At 45.8% G+C, this 18,946-nt stretch overlaps 2 protein-coding genes across 2 annotated transcripts; one reads left to right on the top strand and one right to left on the bottom strand.

Annotated features, from left to right (window-relative positions):
• Window positions 1-5,239: 5,239 nt before the first annotated feature.
• Window positions 5,240-11,105, bottom strand: LOC310787573 (uncharacterized protein). The gene is made up of 6 exons (XM_083649038.1): window positions 11,042-11,105; window positions 10,085-10,268; window positions 9,575-9,678; window positions 6,651-9,434; window positions 6,271-6,473; window positions 5,240-6,168 (listed from the first exon to the last, which is right to left on the bottom strand). The coding sequence occupies exons 2-6, from the start codon at window positions 10,266-10,268 to the stop codon at window positions 6,063-6,065; spliced, it is 3,381 nt and encodes a 1,126-aa protein (XP_083505164.1). The 5' UTR covers window positions 11,042-11,105; the 3' UTR covers window positions 5,240-6,062.
• Window positions 11,106-11,541: 436 nt separating this feature from the next.
• On the top strand, window positions 11,542-18,896 carry phb (prohibitin). Its single transcript, XM_083649048.1, has 7 exons — window positions 11,542-11,589; window positions 12,164-12,266; window positions 14,674-14,835; window positions 16,835-16,977; window positions 17,080-17,196; window positions 17,292-17,387; window positions 17,939-18,896. Exons 2-7 carry the CDS (start codon window positions 12,182-12,184, stop codon window positions 18,149-18,151), a joined length of 816 nt encoding a protein of 271 aa, XP_083505174.1. The 5' UTR covers window positions 11,542-11,589; window positions 12,164-12,181; the 3' UTR covers window positions 18,152-18,896.
• The last annotated feature ends 50 nt before the right edge of the window (window positions 18,897-18,946 follow it).

The following is an 18,946-nucleotide window of genomic DNA, read 5'->3' as shown; positions in this document are numbered from 1 at the left end:
TTTGCTCATTGAGAATCGCACAGAGACACAGGGAGCCGTGGAGGATCATGGGTAAGGTTCCAGGCCCGGGGCAGATTGCCGTTTCCTTAACAACCGTAACCCCCCAACTCCCACTCCCACTCTGGCTCCACCCTCGACCCCCATGCCCTCTTTATCTATCTATCTATCTATCTGTCTCAACTCCCACTGTGCTCAATTGTTCTGCTATGACTTCCACCTGCCAACGCCCCCCCACCCTACCCCCCCCTTCACTGTACTGAGTCCCCCTCCCCCCCAACACGGTCCAGACCCACAGACAGGCAGAAAGACGGGCAGATAGATGGAGAACCACACCCACACATTGCTCTCTGTGTCCGATGCTTAGTTATGTCACTGAGGATGAGTCAGAGTTGCCTGCGATTGGCTGTTGCCCCCCATCCACACACACACTAGAACCCCCACCAACCCCTCGAGATATTTGCATCATGACTGCGAAGATGTTTGGCTGTTCAGACAAATCGCATTCAACTATTTTATCGTATGGCCTTGGATTGGACAGTGATTTCAAACATATCTCTGAATAAAAAGCAAAAAAATAAAAAATTCCAGAGCTTGATCTGTGCCAGGGAAACGACTCCGTAATGCAAGTGTTTCCACCAGATTTTCAATGAAGTTACTATAGCACATGGTCGCCGGGCCTTTTGCACTAGCATGAATATAAAACCACCTCATAATGGGCCTTTCAGTCCAGCATTGAATAGGGAGTCAGAAATCATCGCGCAACTTCCTCCTCCTTAGTTACAGATTTTTCTAGCTGACCAACTGTTGGCAAGAAGTATGCAGTGCCAATTAAGGGCGAATTTGTTTCTGTTCAAACAAGCCACACACACACACACACACACACACACACAAACACACACACACTACACACACATACGCGTACGCGCACACTGAATGTGATGAAAGGGGCACTGTCACACTGAGACACTAAAGCTAAGAAGGTATCAGGCTCTCTTCCTTCCCGATCCTTCTCAAGGCATTCCATGGCACTCTGCTCCTTTCACAGCGGCCGCCGTTCACCCTGACCCAGGAGAGCAGAATTCAATTCAAGCTGGCGTCCATACTCAGCCTCCCTTCCTTCTCTCTGCTCTAACCTCTCTCTCTCTCTCCCACTCTCTCTCTCTCTCTCTCTCTGGTCGGCATAGCAACAGGCGTCAGGCTCGTCAGAGATGGCACTGTGGTCTGTTTCTCCCACTCTCTCTCTCTCTCTCTCGTCTGCCTCCCTAACTCGCCAACAGTTGGTGCTGTCGACCAGCTGCAAAATGTATTATGAATTTCGGATATCGGCGATATACGCATAGGTGGAGCAGTTTTCGAGGATAAGATAGTAGTGTTAGTGTTGCCCTGCCCAAAACATTTCTCTTCATATCATCCTGAAATTTGAATCCGATACCAACTATTGCTAATTGTGTGTGGCACTCAGCGGGTACGGTTGACATTTACACCGGCTAAAAGAGTGCACCGCTCCCCCTAATGGCCAATAACATGAATTCTGTCTGACTGCTGTCAAGTCAGACATCTATTATGTATAATCCTCCAGTTTACGTCACGCGTCTTCCCACAAATCCCCCTGAGCTGACTGCAAATCTCTCACGTAGGAGGATGCAGACTTTTAACACTTCTGCCGCTTCGTCTACCTGCCTGCCTGCCTGTCTGTCTGTCTGTCTGGGAGTCCGGCCCCTTCCGTACCAAGACTCAGATGGTGGTGACTAGTGACTTTGTAAAAAAGAAAATACACAAAAAAAAGTTGTTGTGTTAGCATGAGTGGCCTCCCTCATGTGTTGTGTGTGGTGTGTCGTTGTGTGTGAAGACGTGTGTGTCCTCAGGTCGTTTGTCAGGTAAAAGAAAAGCACCCACTACTCTCTCTCTCTCTCTCTCTCTCTGTCTCTCTCTGTCTCTCTCTCTCTCTCTCTCTCTCTCTCTGTCTCTCTCTCTGTCTCTCTCTCTCTCTCTCTGTCTCTCTCTCTCTCTCCCTCACCTTCCTTTGTCTGATAAGAGGCCTGTGTTATGAGGACAGTTGGTATTGGTATTTTGCACTCTGCTCGCTGATTTAATGCACTTACAAGCGTGGCAGTCCCACTCTGGTCCCAGGCACCACTGCTGCTCCATGTTTTTCCCATCACACAGACACACACACACACACCCACACACATTCCCACCATGTATCTGCTGAAGCTCACTGAAAGCACAGGTGACACATACACACACAAGTGCAAAGGTCCCCTCAGTTTTTGCTCGCCAACTTCTCCTGGGTGGCAGCTAAAAAAAATCAAAGCCTCCATCCATCCTGGAAGTGTGAGAGGTAAAACGTGGAGCGGGGCGGTGTGAACCGGGCCGGGGTGCAGCTGCCATGCTGGTGTGGGGGAGTGACTGTGTCCTGTCAGCCTCTGGTTAGTGTCCTGTTCTAATCTGCTGGGCTCCCTTTGTGAACCTGTGGACGGTGCTTCTGTTCTGAGTGCCATGTGAGAAACAAATGCTTCAGTAAAAGGATGTTTTACTTAAATATGTTATATCTTATTTTATTTTACCTTTATATATATTTTTGTTTTTGTTTGTTTGTTTCGTTATCCAAGGGTTTAAAGTTCAAAGTTCATACTCTTATGTGGGGACCTGCTAAACGGCATTCCTTTTTTTAATTTTTGGTTTAAATGTGTCTTTTCGGTTGGTCCGGACCATTTGTGCCAAATTGTATGTATTCCTCTGTCAATGCTTTGAATATTAACAGTGCATAAAAAAAGAAAAATGTGAAGAAAATGAAGACAATTGTGTTTCTGGATACGTTTTCCTCGACCTTGTAGAAAAACAAAAATACAAAAAAGTTGTCGCAGTGTGTAAGATTTGTATCCCAAATGCTCACGGGTGCTGACAGAATTTTTGCTGCAGTTTACAAAAGGTTTGACCATTAGTAGTTGTGGGTGGGCTTCAGTCTGGCTCAAGCGAAGGCCTGCACTGTGCCTCGGTCCGTGCACACAGCTTACCTCATCCCGAGGCACCTCCCTCCACATCCATGTCCTCTTCACTGTGCTTTACTCTCCCTCAGCTGTAGGCTACGTCACGTCAACCACAGCAGACTGATTTGTCCTACGTGTTTACAACCACAACGTCAGTATCACAGTGAAAAGGAAGTGGACAAGGTGCACGAAAGGTTTCAAAAACATCACCAAAAGACACATACAGTAGATGCATAAGATTCTGAAATATTCCTCCACATTTCCCCTCCGACATACCTTTTCCTCATACTCTGGGTTTCACTTTCTTTCAGCCTGTTTCCAAATGGTTTGTATAGCAAGTGAGGGAGCAGATGTTTTCTCACAGCTGTATAGGGATGTCATTGCTGTGAGACAGCTGCACAGAAACCCAGCCTATCGGCTGATCGTAGCTCAGTGCCGGGCTGACCCAGACACAACATTTCCTCTTTACAGCTGATCTCAGTTCACTCAAGGCATACTCCAGTGAGTCCTAGTTTTACTGCATTGCATCCCGGAGCCTCTTGGCTGCTGCAGCGGTCGCAGTCCATTATCGGCCTGCCAAAACCTCTCCCCATATCTCCTCGTCTTTCTCCATACACGTTCATTACTGGCTAAAACGTGACTTTGACATCTGGAATTTAAAATTGCATGCATTCATCGGCATGTGGAAAACAGATCCCAACCCCCAACATTTTCCCCTCAGTGCTTTTGAACTAAGATGCCTTTGAGATGAACTCAGTCAGCGTTGGGCGTTTCATGTCCAGGGTCGGGGTACAAGTGAGTAGCTGGAGTGGAGAAGATGTCATCTTGAAATGCTTTCCCAGTCATTCCAGATCTTTTTATGCAAGAGCTCTTATCAACTCGGAGATGCACAGGGAATAAAAGCAGTGTTATTTCAAAGTAGGAAGTTAGCAAATTGGTAACTTGCATTTATAGATTATTTGATATTACCAATACCAAGTCGAGTTCTTGCTCTGAACAATGTGATAAGACAATGAGCTTAGTAGTATTTCTAATAGCTAGTTTTCTGTCTGTCTGTATCCCTCACAGACAGACAAACAACCACCATCCAGCTTTGCAATGAATTTATTTCACTTTATATGGTCTCTCACAGGTCATTCCAAACAGTAGTTTCTCTGTTATGTAAGAAACCACTTAATTTTGCACTCATTAACAAACACAAGATCATCCTGTGCTTCACTCAAATTCACCGCAGAAACTGTCGCACCCATTTTCCTCCTTCACACTATCAGTGTTTGATGTAAGCTATAGAGTATTTTCAAGTCCAAATGAGAGGGCTCTCTGTCACATCCAGACAGAGCCACTGTCCTCACTCATCCACTGCAAGAAGACAAACACACACGCCCCTCCCTCAAAGAAAACAGCCACGTCTAGCCCCTCCCTCAAAGAAAACAACCACATCTAGCCCCTCCCTCAAAGAAAACAACCACATCTAGCCCCTCCCTCAAAGAAAACAACCACATCTAGCTGCTTGTTCCTCAGCAATCACTTTCAAACTTTATGCAATGCAGCGACATCGCCGCAACATTGCAGAGATGCTTTAGAGGGCCACTGGCCTGGGCTTGTTCATGTACAGTACGAGGATCCGTGTTTAGAAAAGAAGGCATGTGTAGTAGTATGTATAGCTCCGGGACAATTCCACGTTAGTTTAGCGGTCGTGTAGTGGTGTGGTGCCAGGTCCTTCCAGTCGTATCAAGTTGACAACTGCAGCCAAACCACTGTCCCCCTCCCCATATATATCCTCACCCTCAACACCGGCAGGCTCAGCTGGTTCACTACATACATGATGCATATGAACTTATCTCTGGGGATGCTTCAGAAAATACAACTTTTCACATCCATCCTGCTATACACCTGCTGTTAGAGTTCAGTCACCACTGGTCATTTTCTACAAGGCACCCCCGCCCCCATCCTCCCAATAGGTTGATTTGTAAGATAGTTTTCCTCGACTCTCTCCTTCACCGTGTTGTTTCCCCCCCAGTTGCAAACACTTCTTGTCTCCACTTTGTTTTTTAAACCCTTTGAATTGATGCTGCTTCTGTGCTTGACTCTGGGTTTACTGCGTGGTGCCATGTTGTCCACATGGCCTCTAGAGCTTGTAACGCTTCAGTGTGTAATGTTACCATATGCCTTACATGTTTTCCAGGACTAATAAAAAAGCATAACAAAAAAAAAGTCAAGAGGAGATGTGCTGTTTTATTGCTGTAGCCATTCTGACCTCAGAGAAAAGTGGCAAATGAATACAACAGAATATAATAGAACAGAATAGAATGTTTCTTACAAAAATAATACATTTTAACCCGCATACCCTACAAATATTTCCCCATTTGTATCTATAAAATACGGTACCATATAAACAACACTTTTACACAGCGGAGCTCACATAAAGTGGAACACTGTAATTACCTTCAGGAATGTAATGAGCAATAATGTCTGCTGGTTGATCAAACGACGTTAGCTTCAGTTTAAATTGGTCACAGATACATTTGTCACTTCTAGGCAAACTTGAAAATCTGAACTCAAACAGTGCCCATCATTTTACAGGACACAAGTGCAAGGAAAGCTATAAAATAAAATACAAAATGCTGCAAAGGCACTCTAACTCCAATAAAAGTAAGCTTGGTAAGGGGGAAAAAACGATCTTTTCAGAACTGTACATTTCAGTGTTTTACATACATCATCAACCATCATGAACCTGCTACAATAGAGCAAAACACTGGGCCTTTACATCAACATACAAAGACAGTGCAAACGACATCGCCATATCGCTGCTGTTGTGAGAAACCCTCATAACTCAAATTGTCATGTTTTAACTTCAGCTGAAGGATCACATGGCCCATGGTCAATGTATTGAAGAAATTCAAAGCCATTGGATAAACTCAAAAATGCATGGTGGTCATTCTGAAAACAAGGTGTTTTTTCCTAGTTCCTGAAAATTTTACATTTGGGAGATACAACATTTTCACCTCACAATAACGATATATACAGATGAGGGGGAAAAATAAATAAAACCAGATAAAAAAAAACTCGTGCTCATCTGTTTTTTTGATCTTGAGACTTGGCTGGTGTCTCCTCAATGCCCAGGGAGGCCAGGACCTCAGACAAGCGAGTCAAGTAGCCGGAATCTGGGTAACCGTTCCTGAGAGAGACAAAAAGAGAGACTGTTCAGCACAAGCTACACGGACTAGTGTCTCTGACCTTTCATTCTGCAGCTCCATTAGACACACATGCCCTCGCTCACCCTGATCTGCCTCCCAGTAGGCTGGTCTTGTGTGGGATGCAGTCCCAGGTGACCCTTGCATCTTTACCCATCACAGTGAAGGTGAGTCCCAGCCTGAAGGCTTTCTTCAGCCTGGGCAGCAGCTTCTTCGTCTTCTCACAGAGGGGAAGGAAGGCATCAAACACTCTTCCTCGAAATGGCAACCCAGGAGAAGGGTGACCCTCCTGGTAACGATAGAAAGCAAAGAACACGGTCTTTAATGTTGTCTCTCTCTAGGTAATGCCATGCAATTAAAAGATCATCTTACATGAGCTGGCTTTAATAGCACAGCCCGTCATCAATCTACATGATTGTGGTGTAATTGAATACATTGCTTATCAGTGAGATTGAATGCTCCTCACCCCTTGGATGCCATCAGGGATACAGTAAGTGATCTTTACGGTGGAGTCCTTGCCGTGACCCTCTAGGCTGATGGGCAGCTCAGAATAGCTCATCTTGCCCCGGATGCCCTGCGGCATGGGCTCGGTCCTAGGACAAATCCTGCAGTGGGCGTGCACCGAGTCCAGGCACTTTGGGCACAAGATCACCCCACACTCCATCCTCTTCAACGACGCCGCGCTCTCCCCACACACACAGATGCCTCCCAGGTCTCTTTGAATTGACCTGGACCCCCATGGGTTGTCCTCGACCTCCGGATCCTGCTGCCTATCGGCCCTCTGGGTCACCCTGGAATGTATGTTGTGCTCTTTTTGGAGAGTGGCCATGTCTTGATCGGTACGTAGTACTGCTGCCGACCCGATACCATTCACATGTCTCACACTTCTGTCGCTTCCTTTAGCAGAGAGGCTGATAGATGTGTCAGTCTTCTGGCCATCCACCTGCATTGTGCCTGGCCACCTCACTTTCTCCTTCGTGACGGGGTCTTTCCTCGCTAATGGGAGGCTGGCAGATCCACTCACAAGCTCTGTCTCACTGTTCCTCTGTTCCTCACTACTAAAGTCATCTCTTTGGATTGATTTCCTTTCCTGGACCCTACCAGTCCCATCATCTCCGCCTGATTGCTCCTCTAGCTCCCACGGAGGGTTCCTCTTGTGGTGCAGCGTGGTATTTTGGCCCTTGTCCCCCTGTAAAGGCACAGACTGAATCCGGGTGGAAGTAGAGGGACCGGAGAAGTCCTGCTGTCCAGGAATCTGGATCGCCACTCCAGAAAACACTTCTGTCAGTGCAGCACCCACCTGAGAACACGACTCCTTTGGGCCAAAAATAAATAGGCTCTCCTTGTCCATCTGGATGGAAACCTTCTTGTACCGGCTCCGCACCTCAGCACAGCACACCTCTAACGTTTCATCTGCCGGGTCAGCCACACCCAGCTCTGACAAACGCAGCTCCTGCACACAGAAATCTGTGGCAACCATGTCAATCAGCTTCTGTAAACCTAGCTGACAAGAAGTGACTGTGGGCAAGTCCAGCCCTGTTAAGCTGACAGTCAGATCCTGACTAGCTTCTAAATGGTTCTCTTTCATCTGCAGATCAGAGGTTAAGTCGTCCAGCCGAGTGTTATAGACCTGTTTTATGTGCTGCCACATCACCTCTCTCACTTTAATCTCTGCACTATAGACTTCCCGCTTTTCCCTCCCTGTTCGGAAGCTCGATGACCTGCTCCTGACTCTGGATGTTGACGGCTCACAGTCCTCTTGTACCTTTTGTCCCAAATGCTGAGCCTTAGGCCGGGACGCACCTGAGAAACTACTGGATCGCTTCAATCTGGACCCAGATGCAGCAGGTGGGAATGCAGCGCTCCCTGACACATCGGTCTGAGTTGTGATGAGGGAGGCCAATACTTCTGTGCACACAGCGGATTTAAACAAAATGTCATCTATCTCACAGTCATCTTGTACCTTTTGTCCCAAACCCTGAGCCTTAGGCCGGGACGCATCTACAGTGTTTTGAGCTACTGCTCTGGAGAGTCTCCCACCGGCAAACCCTGCTGTTTCTGACAGTACATCATGCCCCAACATGGGGCCCAGGCCTGTTCTTCTAATGGGAGATGAGACCCCTGGTAAGGCGAAGTCGCCTGATCGAGTCCCTAACCCGCCCAAGCCTGTGTCTTTAAACCGAGCAGCTAGTTTATACCTTGTGGCTGCGTCAGTTCTCCTCTCCTCCTCATCTAATGTCAGCATCCTATCTGTCCCTGCTGTGGAGGACCTGGTGAGGGTGACTCTCTTCTCCTCAGTTGGATTTGATAAATCTGAGTCAAGGGAAAGGGATCTAAGAAGATTGGCCACATCATCCTCTCCATTACCACGTCCCAGGAGAAGAAACTGCTTGGCCTCAGCGACGTCACTACTGCTCCCAATAATGTAGACGTTTTGGTCATCTTCACTCAGAAGGAGCTTGGGAAGTCTGACACACAAGTTCTCCATGGCCCTTGCCAGGCCTCCGCTGGGGGTGGGGATACTCCTCTTGGATAGCTGATCTTGGCAGATCTTGGCCTCATTCTCCTGGTAAAGTCTACTTATTTCCCCGCTTGCCGAGCTCAGGCGCTCCTGCTCACGGCCGAGCTCCCCCACCCCAGCTGCACTCCGCAGAAACAGCGTGGTAACCCCCTCGGCTGTCACATCCACCACCTCAACACCATACTGCTTGAGGATATGCTGGTACTTCTCTCCAACGTGTTTCTGCAAATACTGGAACATGTCTGCATCCATAATGAGCGAGACTTCCTCCTCGGCCGTGGTGGGATCCCCAGGTAGCTGCAGAGCCACAGCCCCACCCATCGTCTGACCTGTGTCTTCCCAAATGTGACCCTGGGGTGTCAGGTCTCCATGCGGGCTCGAGCTGCAGTCACCAGAAGGCCTGGAAGTGTGACCTTGCCCTGTATGTTCTCTCTGCCCATTAGGTCTCCTGCCCTGATCTACTGAGCCCTGGGTGTGAGGCGTATGGGCGGCGCTGGAGGCAGGCTGAGTTGGGTCTTTGTGTTCTGCTGATCCCAGACCTCCGGGACGCCCAAGCAGCTGTGCCAAGGCAGCCTGGACGTGGGAGTAGGTGCCCCTCAGTGTGCACAGTTCCTCAGGAGTATTATAGTTTATCTGAACATAAGGGTGGCTCTTATGAAGGCTTGTCACTGCCACTCGTCCCAGAGGATGCTGGCTGTAGTCGACAGTTACTGACATGCTCAAGATAACCTATGATGAGTGAAGAGGAGAGAAACAAAACATTCAGTGATTTGATATTCAGTGCTCCAGGAAAATGTCTGTCAAACCCCCCCCCCCCCCCCCCCCCCCCCCCCACACACACACACACACAATATTTTGATTATCTATACCTTATCTGGCTCCAGACATTTGCGATGCTCAGTTAAGGCTAGGTCATACTTCTTCCCATCCACTCTCAGGGTGTGTTGGCCATGTTGAATAACTCTCTGTGCCACTGTGTGAGTGTGATCACCATAGGGAAATCAATCTCAGTCTGTGAAGCATCCTGACTAAGCGCTTTTACAACTAGCCTCTCCATTGACATGCACGACAATTTTCCAGCTCAGTGCAAATCAATGATGACAGGCAATATACAGTAGCACAATACCTTACACATACTACTTTGCAAATGATTGCAAATACATTTTGGGGTCTTGGAAATAAATCAGGATGTGTTCTGGGCCACATTATAAGAGAATGTTACTAATTGCACGGGCATTTTACAAAAAGTATTTGAATCACAAGTGTGTCTCCTGAACAAGATCATGTCTCATGTATAAAATCAATTGAGTATTCGGAAGAAGAAAAAAACTCCCTGTATAAGTAATGCATAGACACGTGCACACCCTGATCTTACTGACCTCCACTGTCCTCAAAGGTGATGAGGGCAGAGCCGGGCGTTGTCTTGACGATGGTGACAGAGGCTATCTCCCCTCCCCCATGCCGGGCCCTGAGGAAGTGGATATATAGCTTGTCTGTCAGCCTGTCATCCTCAATGTCTGTGGGCAGGCCGCTCACCCTCAATGTCCGGCCCTGCTCTGCCATCTGCTGGGAGGAACACACTCACCACTGTAAAGGAGTGCTGGAGAAAATCACAATGGCTGCATCTGCATGACTTTCAGCATGGAAATGTCTGGATTCTGCGGTGATGGTGCGAACAGCAACAGTAGTAGCATGATGACTACAAGCCAAAACACAGAGAGCTTATGCGACCGTTTGTTTACACACACATACTGTACATTCAATTCGATCAAATATGAAGGGTTATGCATATATTTTAACAAAACACCCTCTATTGGGGGTTGCTAGGACACTACATCAACATACTAGAAAAAAATTCCATGTCAGCTGCCATTTTGTTTTTCTTCCGTTTTTAGCCTTTATTTATTAATCAATAAAGTTGCCCCCTGAGTGCAGATCACCCCAGTGTTGATATAAATATGTACGTCACTGTTACAGAAACGCCCCTTCCTCGTCGCCTGTCTGGCGACCTGCTGAAACTGAAAAAGCCACGTTTTAACTGAAAATACTGAATGTGTTTCTGGTGCATATTTGGCATTTGTAATTATACAAGTCTTAATTCATCCTAGATGTACATAAAATGTTAAAAGTTTACTCGTGCAGCATGTCAATAATAACAGCGAACATGAAAACAATCTCGCAGAGTTTAACTTCAAGGAAGTAAAAAAAAATCAGACCCATAACGTTAAACCAACTGCCAATCTGGCTAAGCGCGAAAGGAATTTAACTGATTATAATGTTATCTCAACGGTATCAGTATCATCTTTTATAGACATTTCTTTCTTTTCTGATCTTACCGTACAAATATTTCGCTGTCCTTTCTTTCAAAGAACGTTGCACAAGGCAGGCATGGAAGAAAAGTGAAACTACAAAATGAGTGTGTGGTAACTGTGGTTTGTAGTTACCACGCCAGGGGGCGACCAAGTGCTGTTTTTCTTGCCCCAACAAGACGGTAAACCTATGCTGTAAACACGCCACGGCACCAAAATACCAAAAGTTAAACTACCCTGCCACCCGTTCTATTCAAATTAAGTACTTGATTAGAAATGCCTGCTTGTGAACAGAGTTTCCCTGACTCAGAGTAGGTTAGATTCTTGACTTTGAGGGAAAATGTATCTTTGAACCACAAGTTCGTGCATTTCCTCAGCAGAGCAGAGTTAACTACAATGACCAGAATGCTCTCTGATGTTTTTCGGGCACCAATGAATGCCAGGCATAATCCCGAGCGCACCACCCGCTGTCCAATCGGAAAGGACGTCATTGTTACAAGCGATACGCATGCGCTCTAGACGACGAGATATTTCATGTGTTTCTGGTTGGTGGAGGTCACATACGTCTGAGTGAGGTGAGTTCTGATAAAAGGTCTGCTTGTAGTATCATTGAATAATCATGACTTGGTCAAATAAATTGCAATACTCAGAAAATGAGAAAGATTAACATAATGCGTGTTATTCATTCCGTAACGTTACAAACTGTTGGATAACGCTAACACGAGCGACCTGACATGACGCATTTGCGAGACTCGAGAGCAGCGTCTAGTTACATGCTGGCACCAACCAGCTAGTTGAAACCTAGATGACATGAGGCTCCTAAGGCTAGGCTTTAGTATACGATATTGTTTAAATACCGTTTACATAAACACAAATGCATGTTATTAATCCTAGCCAGAACCTGGTTTGGCCAGCTCAGCTAACCTTAGCTTACACCTAACGTTAGCCCGGCGAGCTAAACGTTAGGTAGCATCCTTCAGCCTTGGCATAACGTTACTCAGCCCAAGGCCAAAGCCAAACTACACAGATAAACTATAACCTCATTCACAACTAACCACACACGCTCTGTAAGCAGTTATAACCAACTCTGGATTATTTTAAGAGATTCGTGATCTATACCAAACTGTCAACCTCTTGCATCATTTTCAGTGTCACTGGATTGCTATCATGGCCAAGCTGTTTGAGTCCATTGGGAAGTTGGGTCTGGCCCTAGCCATTGGTGGAGGTGTTGTGAACTCTGCCCTTTTCAATGGTGAGTGCTGGTCAGTTGATCCCTGCTGAAATGTACATTACCCCCTTAAAGGATACATCTTGTTAGTTTGCTAGATTTTACCAACTGACTGATCAATTAGAACAACAGTTTCTGCATTTGCAGGGAGTGCTTCTCTCCATTACACTCTTAACAGGGTAAGGGGGCACAAACAGTTGAGCTCAAAAGCACCCACACCATGTCATGTCCACACTGCAGTGAGACGTGCTTAGTGTTAAATGGGATAATTCACATCAATCTCCAAGTGGGATTTTTTTTTTTTTTTTTGCGGCCTCTATCTCCAACTTGGTATTATGAATTGCACAAGTGTGGCAACATAGACAGCACTTGCACTGATGTCAGCAGTCCAAGCCAAGGTAATACAAATCTAAATGAGCAGCTACATTCACACTAAGGCCTTGGCCACACTGATCCGTGGTGTCTGTCTGTGTGCCGTGTGCGTTCATTCCTCTGTTCACAATGACAGCTGTCCGACTGTCCGTGGAGCACTCAGAAGCGTACGTATCCAGAAAATTTGCATACGTTTTGATGGACAGAAAGTTGAAGAGGGATGAACTTTTTCTGGATGGATGGTCGGATAGTCACTGTCCGTTTAGCCAATCAGAGTCGAGGTCTCGAGAGGAGGCGTTCCGAGATTTGTTTCAACTTTTCAAAGATGGCGGCCGAGGCAGTGAAGGAGGCTATAATTAATGCTGTGTACACCATCCCGCTGTTGTACAACGTGATAGTCAGTGTCACCGTCTGATTTCACCATCTAATCTGGTCATTCGGTGGCATTTTATTGCCACATAAGTAACGTAACGCACAGAGCTAACAGCTAGCTGACGCCAGCTTTCTTCTTCTGTCGGTTTATAGGCGGGTCGCTGACACCTTCAAGGTGCTTACCACCACCTGCTGTACAAGTAGGTTACTTGTACATGCAACGGACATAAATCTATCCGTCTATCCGTTCTGTCCATTTTCTGACGGATCAGTGTGGCCAAGGCCTAATACAGTGAGTCAGTCAACCCACTTATGAAAAGCTAGCAGTATTTCCTGAAAAGTGTCAAATAATAGACGATTGTATCTTATAATTAAGTGTTAGCAATTAACTCATTGAGTGCCAGCCACTTTTGGAGAACGGACGCTCCCAGTGCCAGAGTTTCAGAGCGTTTTCAGTGATTTCTCGAGGCCCACAGAATATTGTGTGATATTACTATGTAAACACCGAACACGCACAAAGAACGATGAGACTCTTCTATCATCTGCAAAAAAGTTTATTGATCCCATTTTCCGTTCTTTAGTTATGAGCCGGAGAAGATAGGCTGTTTTGAGCAAAAAGACACTTTTCAAATTAGAAGCTGAGTTATTCCGCCTTTTGTGAAATGCAGCATTTCAAGCACATTCACTGAGTCTGAAGATAATATTTTCTGATGTAGTGACGTGGTGTAGTTGTGTGGTGCCTGTGTGCCCCACCCCCCTCTCCCCCCCTCAGCTGCAAACTCCTCCCCACACTAACACACAGCCACACGCGCCCAGTCTATTTTCGGAGCGCTCCGTTTTTTTGCGCCGGCTCCCAGCGCGACAAGGAAATGCCAAACCGGACTGCAGGGAAAGGTTTGGCCCTTCGGCGTCGGGTGCTGCCTTTCTGGCGGCTAATCGTGTGAAGAAACTATGCAGACAGACAGACAGAGGCAGAGGGGCTCAGTTGTGTGCGCGGATTGACTGCTGTTCGCAGCCAACATCAGCTGCAAGTCAGAGCCATCTATATGGCTCTGGCTGCAGCATGAGCGGTTTCTCTTTGATCACGGAGGTTTTTCCTGCTGTTTTCGGACCTTCCCCTAATCTGGAGAGCACTGTCGCCACCTAATGGGTCGGTAAAATAGGTTATACACATTCAACATGCCCCAAAATTTTACAGGAGATATATTAGGCTTTGATCCACGTCCCACCGTCAAAAAACGCAATTGACGACTTTAGTCGTCATTGGCACTCAACGTTACTAAAGCAATTGACGACTAAAGTCGTCATTGGCACTCAATGAGTTAAAAAATGTGTAACTGCAGTTTGAGTGTTCTGCTGAAAGGGAGTTTTAATTGCTTTCTGGGTTTGACTTTGAGTTTCCCTTGGCCCTGTGAGATTGTATTGGAAGGCAGCACTCCCTGCAAACTGAGCAGTACATAGCTCTACAGTAAAGAAATTGATTGACATGATGACAAAAACTAGGAAAATGAGGCCCAGGTTGAAAACCCATAGTTATCCTTTAAATGTTTTAATTTGCAGATACCTGAAGAAATGTTAAGCCTCTTTAAAAGATGTAGTAGTTGTAGCTTTAAACCGTAAAAGGAAAGTGCTTGCTGTATTACTGTACTTTGCCCTTTTGAGAGTCTAACTGTCCTTTCTGCCACAGTTGATGCAGGGCATCGGGCTGTCATATTTGACCGTTTCCGAGGAGTGCAAGAGGCCGTCGTGGGTGAGGGCACCCACTTCCTCATTCCCTGGGTCCAGAAGCCTATCATCTTTGACTGCCGTTCCCGTCCACGCAATGTGCCTGTCATCACAGGCAGCAAAGGTACACCAATGAACAATAGCTTTCCTGTCATCTTTGTTTTGCTCATATATAGGGATGTTCATCAATGATCGAAAATCGATAATCGATCGTTAAGGATTGGAATCGATCCTGTGGCATTTGGATCGATTTTTTAATTTTTTTTTTTTTTTTTTTTTTTTTTTTTTTTTTTTTGGACTAGGTTTGGGTGGAATTCGTTCCTCCTCGCCCCACTCCATTGCACAGCCGACTAACGTGAGGTGGAGCTTCATATAGTCTCTAGTTTTCTGGCTGGGCACGGGCCTTTGTGCCAACAAAACTGTTTTAAACATGAGAAATTCACACCGGCATGCGCCGGGGACAGCAGTGTTGGAGAGGAGACACATTGAAATAAAGAGTTCATTGAGGAGAACACGTTGTCTTTCGTATTTTCTGCCATAGGCATTCATTTTGTTAAAAAAAAAAAAAAAAAAAATTAAAATATTGAAAATTTTCTAAGTATTAACACATTGACTGCCAGCCGTTTTTTTCTTGCTGTAGATAGCTTCTGCCAGGGGTTTTTTTGAGGATTCTAGGCTCATTTTACAAGAGCCGAGGTTTCTCTTCTGTTACGACTTCGTGAACACCAATCATCTAAAAATAACTAATAGAATGTGTGCTTTCTCTGTCTAAAAGAGTTAGTTTGTAGAGTTAGTAGTTATGTAAGCATTAGCAATTGAATACAGCATGGTTTCAGCATCAGAAAAAATATTTAGAGATAAACGGCTTTTTGTGAAATTCGATAGCACACTCACTTTAACCATTCATTTTTGGCATCAGTAAGACCTACACAATAGTTTTGAACAGTAATTTCCTCCATAACAGCAGTAAACTTCCCTCTGCTCAACTCCTCCCTCCTGTGGGCGTTTTTTTTGGGTGCAGCGCCCTGTCACAAGCACTTTCCTACCTTTGCAAATGCACTTTCTCATACTCTCGACCTCTCAAATAAATTTCTGAATAGAAATTAAATTACTCTAAATTATAGCGAAAAAAAAACAAAAAAGAATGGGTTGAAAATCCCATTCTAAAAGCCTTTTAGAATGGGATTTGTTTCCAATTTGGTGTCGGACTAGGGGGCAGTCCCCGCTTGTCACCATTGCTTTGCTGCTGCTGTGCGGGTGTGTGCCTGTCTGTGCGGCCGCTCTTTGAGGAAGTCTGGTTGGACTCGCTCGCGTCTTGGAGTTTTGGTTGAGGGCTTTGATGAAGCTTTTGCGATTCTGGTCATATTATGCTGCGTGTTTCAAAGTGTGTCCCACCCGCAATCCACTATGCAAATCTGCAATCCCGCACCGCCAGCAATCAGCGCGGAAATGAAAGCGCCTTCGCCAATCCACCTTCATGAGAATGGCTTCAGTCACACTGCTTTTTGCTTGCCTTCCTCCTTCCTTGTCGCCACTTAGTGGGTCGGTGGAATGGGTTGTACACGTTGTACACGTCCAATACCTATATAAGAGATGTAAAAGGCTTAGATGCACAACCTACCGTCAAAAAAAAAAAATCGATTTTTTTGACGAGTACACTCGTCGCTGGCAGTTAACAGCTGGATTGTGTTTGACGAGTACACTCGTCGCTGGCAGTTAAGGTGTTAATAAAATCGATAATCGATAATTGATCGTTAATTCTCACCGATTATCGATTTTGGAAAATTTTCAAAATGAACATCCCTACTCATATACATACAGTCTCTCCCACAAACCTTTTTAATTAAACTCCCTTCTGTGATTTCCCATAGATGCACATGGGCTAAATGGGTTCTTCTAGGCTACAACTAATCGGCAACTGCTAGCTGTGTTGTCAGTTTCTTTTAGGCAAATGCATACACGTTGTAAATTTTGTCCACAAACAATCTTTAAATTACAGTTTGGATGGGACAACGGTGTTGTGAGCATCCCACTCATTCCTGCCACAGCCCCAACTCAGTTTGTTTATTAATTTTGCACTTGCACAGTCTGAGCTCTTCATCTTTGAACCATCCACCCTACAGATCTGCAGAATGTCAACATCACACTGCGTATCCTCTTCCGGCCGGTGACCGGCCAGCTCCCACGCATCTTCACCAGTATCGGAGAGGACTATGACGAGAGGGTGCTACCATCTATCACCACAGAGGTCCTGAAGGCTGTAGTGGTGCGTATACTACAAAATGAGAGATTATATAACAGGTCGAACCAGCTTTACTTAGCGAGCTGTATAAACTATCCCTGATTGTGTGTTCCTGATTGCCGACAGGCGAGGTTTGATGCTGGTGAGCTCATCACCCAGAGAGAGCTGGTGTCTCGGCAGGTCAGTGAGGACCTGACAGAAAGAGCCGGCACCTTCGGCCTCATCTTGGATGACGTTTCACTGGTATGGCTGCCCTGGTCAAATTGCATTTACGCTGGCTGTATTATCTTTTCAATGGGCTTTTAACAAGGAAACCCTTTTATCGTATTTTCCAATAGACACACTTGACTTTCGGCAAGGAATTCACAGAAGCTGTTGAGATGAAGCAGGTGGCCCAGCAGGAGGCTGAGAGGGCCCGTTTTGTGGTAGAAAAGGTAAGTAGCCACCAGCTGTTATCTCCATAACACTTGTGCACAGGTTTCGTACAAAGCCTTGAAAGTTTAGAAAATGCTTGATTTTAACCGTCCTGTTTTCAAGGTTAGGAATATGCTTGCATTCGAATATGCTCTTTGAAAAGTGTTTGCTTTTCAACATAATATGGTGTTTCATCTACACAATCACTCATGTAAACCAAAAATCTTTAATAATACCTAAAATGAGACGATCCCGTCATCATATTTATTGTCTCCTGGCATCTCACACAAGACGCCATCACAAGACAGTTATTGAAAGTCGCTGGCGGTCACAAAACATAATTTTGTTTTCTTTTATAGCACAATGTCTGATTTAATGTGATGACGAAGTGAACTTAAATAATCATTTTGAGTATATAAATATGTAATTTACCACAGCCATAAGGTGCTGGAAAAGCTTAGATTTGACTTTGGAAATGGTGTATGAACCTTGTGTGCAGTTGTAAAGATGGTATACAGACGCTGGGGGGGTGAATGAAAGAAGCTCACCATGTCCGCTTTCGTCCTTCCAGGCAGAGCAGCAGAAGCAGGCAGCCATCATCTCAGCAGAGGGAGACTCTCAGGCCGCCTTGCTCATCGCCAACTCCCTGCAGGAGGCTGGAGACGGTCTGGTCGAGCTGCGTAAGCTGGAGGCAGCGGAGGACATCGCTTTCCAGCTGTCCCGCTCGCGCAATGTCACTTACCTGCCCTCAGGCCAGGGCACGTTGCTCCAGTTGCCCCAGTGATGACATCACATGCCCCCACCCATCACCAGCCATGACATGATGGGCTATTGAAGGGGTGGCTAGGATTCAATAAGGACTCTCCCAGCTTCACATACACTACACTCCTCCCACTGTTTCTCCAACCAACTATGGACTGGCCACTGCTAATGGCAGCATGGGAGAGGGAGTGAGAGGAGGTACATGATGGTTAAGGCTTTAGAGTCCTCTCCTGTTTGTGTGTGGAAGTGGAGGGAGTTAATTGCTCCATCTATTGGTAACCTACATATAGTACTTTTTGTTGAAACAGAATTGGCAATGCGGTAAATTCTCTTAAGGTTCGTCTTTGCTGCATTGTTGCAGTTTCAAAGCACTGCATGTGATTAATGTGGGATGGGAAAAGATGGTGATTCTATATCTCGGGAAGCAGATTTTTGGTTCCACAAAAAATAACATGATCAATTGTTAATGTAATGACAAATGCTATTCGACAGTTATTGTTTTGCTCGACAGTTTCATCCAGTTGGCTCTCCTTTCAGATGCAATTGTCGAGAGGTGGCTTGTTAATTTGACTGAAGTTCTCTTGCTAGATAGAGGGATTCATTTTCTTGGAATATATCTGGTTTCTAGCAAAGGATCCCCTCAAGTGGAATAAAATGTGCCTGTCAGATGATGGTACAGGATGGTCTTTCAGTCTTGTCTTTACTTTGTGAGAAGCTCCGTGTTTCGAAATGGCAAAATTAACAATAAAATTGTCTTTCTTTCTACATCCCAGTGATTGACTTGTTCTCTAAGGCCTTTGAGGTGGATGTGTTTTCT

The sequence above is a fragment of the Poromitra crassiceps genome (assembly GCF_964638095.1).
Source record: "Poromitra crassiceps genome assembly, chromosome: 13".
In the NCBI taxonomy this organism is placed as follows: Eukaryota; Metazoa; Chordata; class Actinopteri; order Beryciformes; family Melamphaidae; genus Poromitra; species Poromitra crassiceps.
Note: the sequence above shows the minus strand (reverse complement) of the source record. Positions and strands in the feature narration are given on the sequence as shown.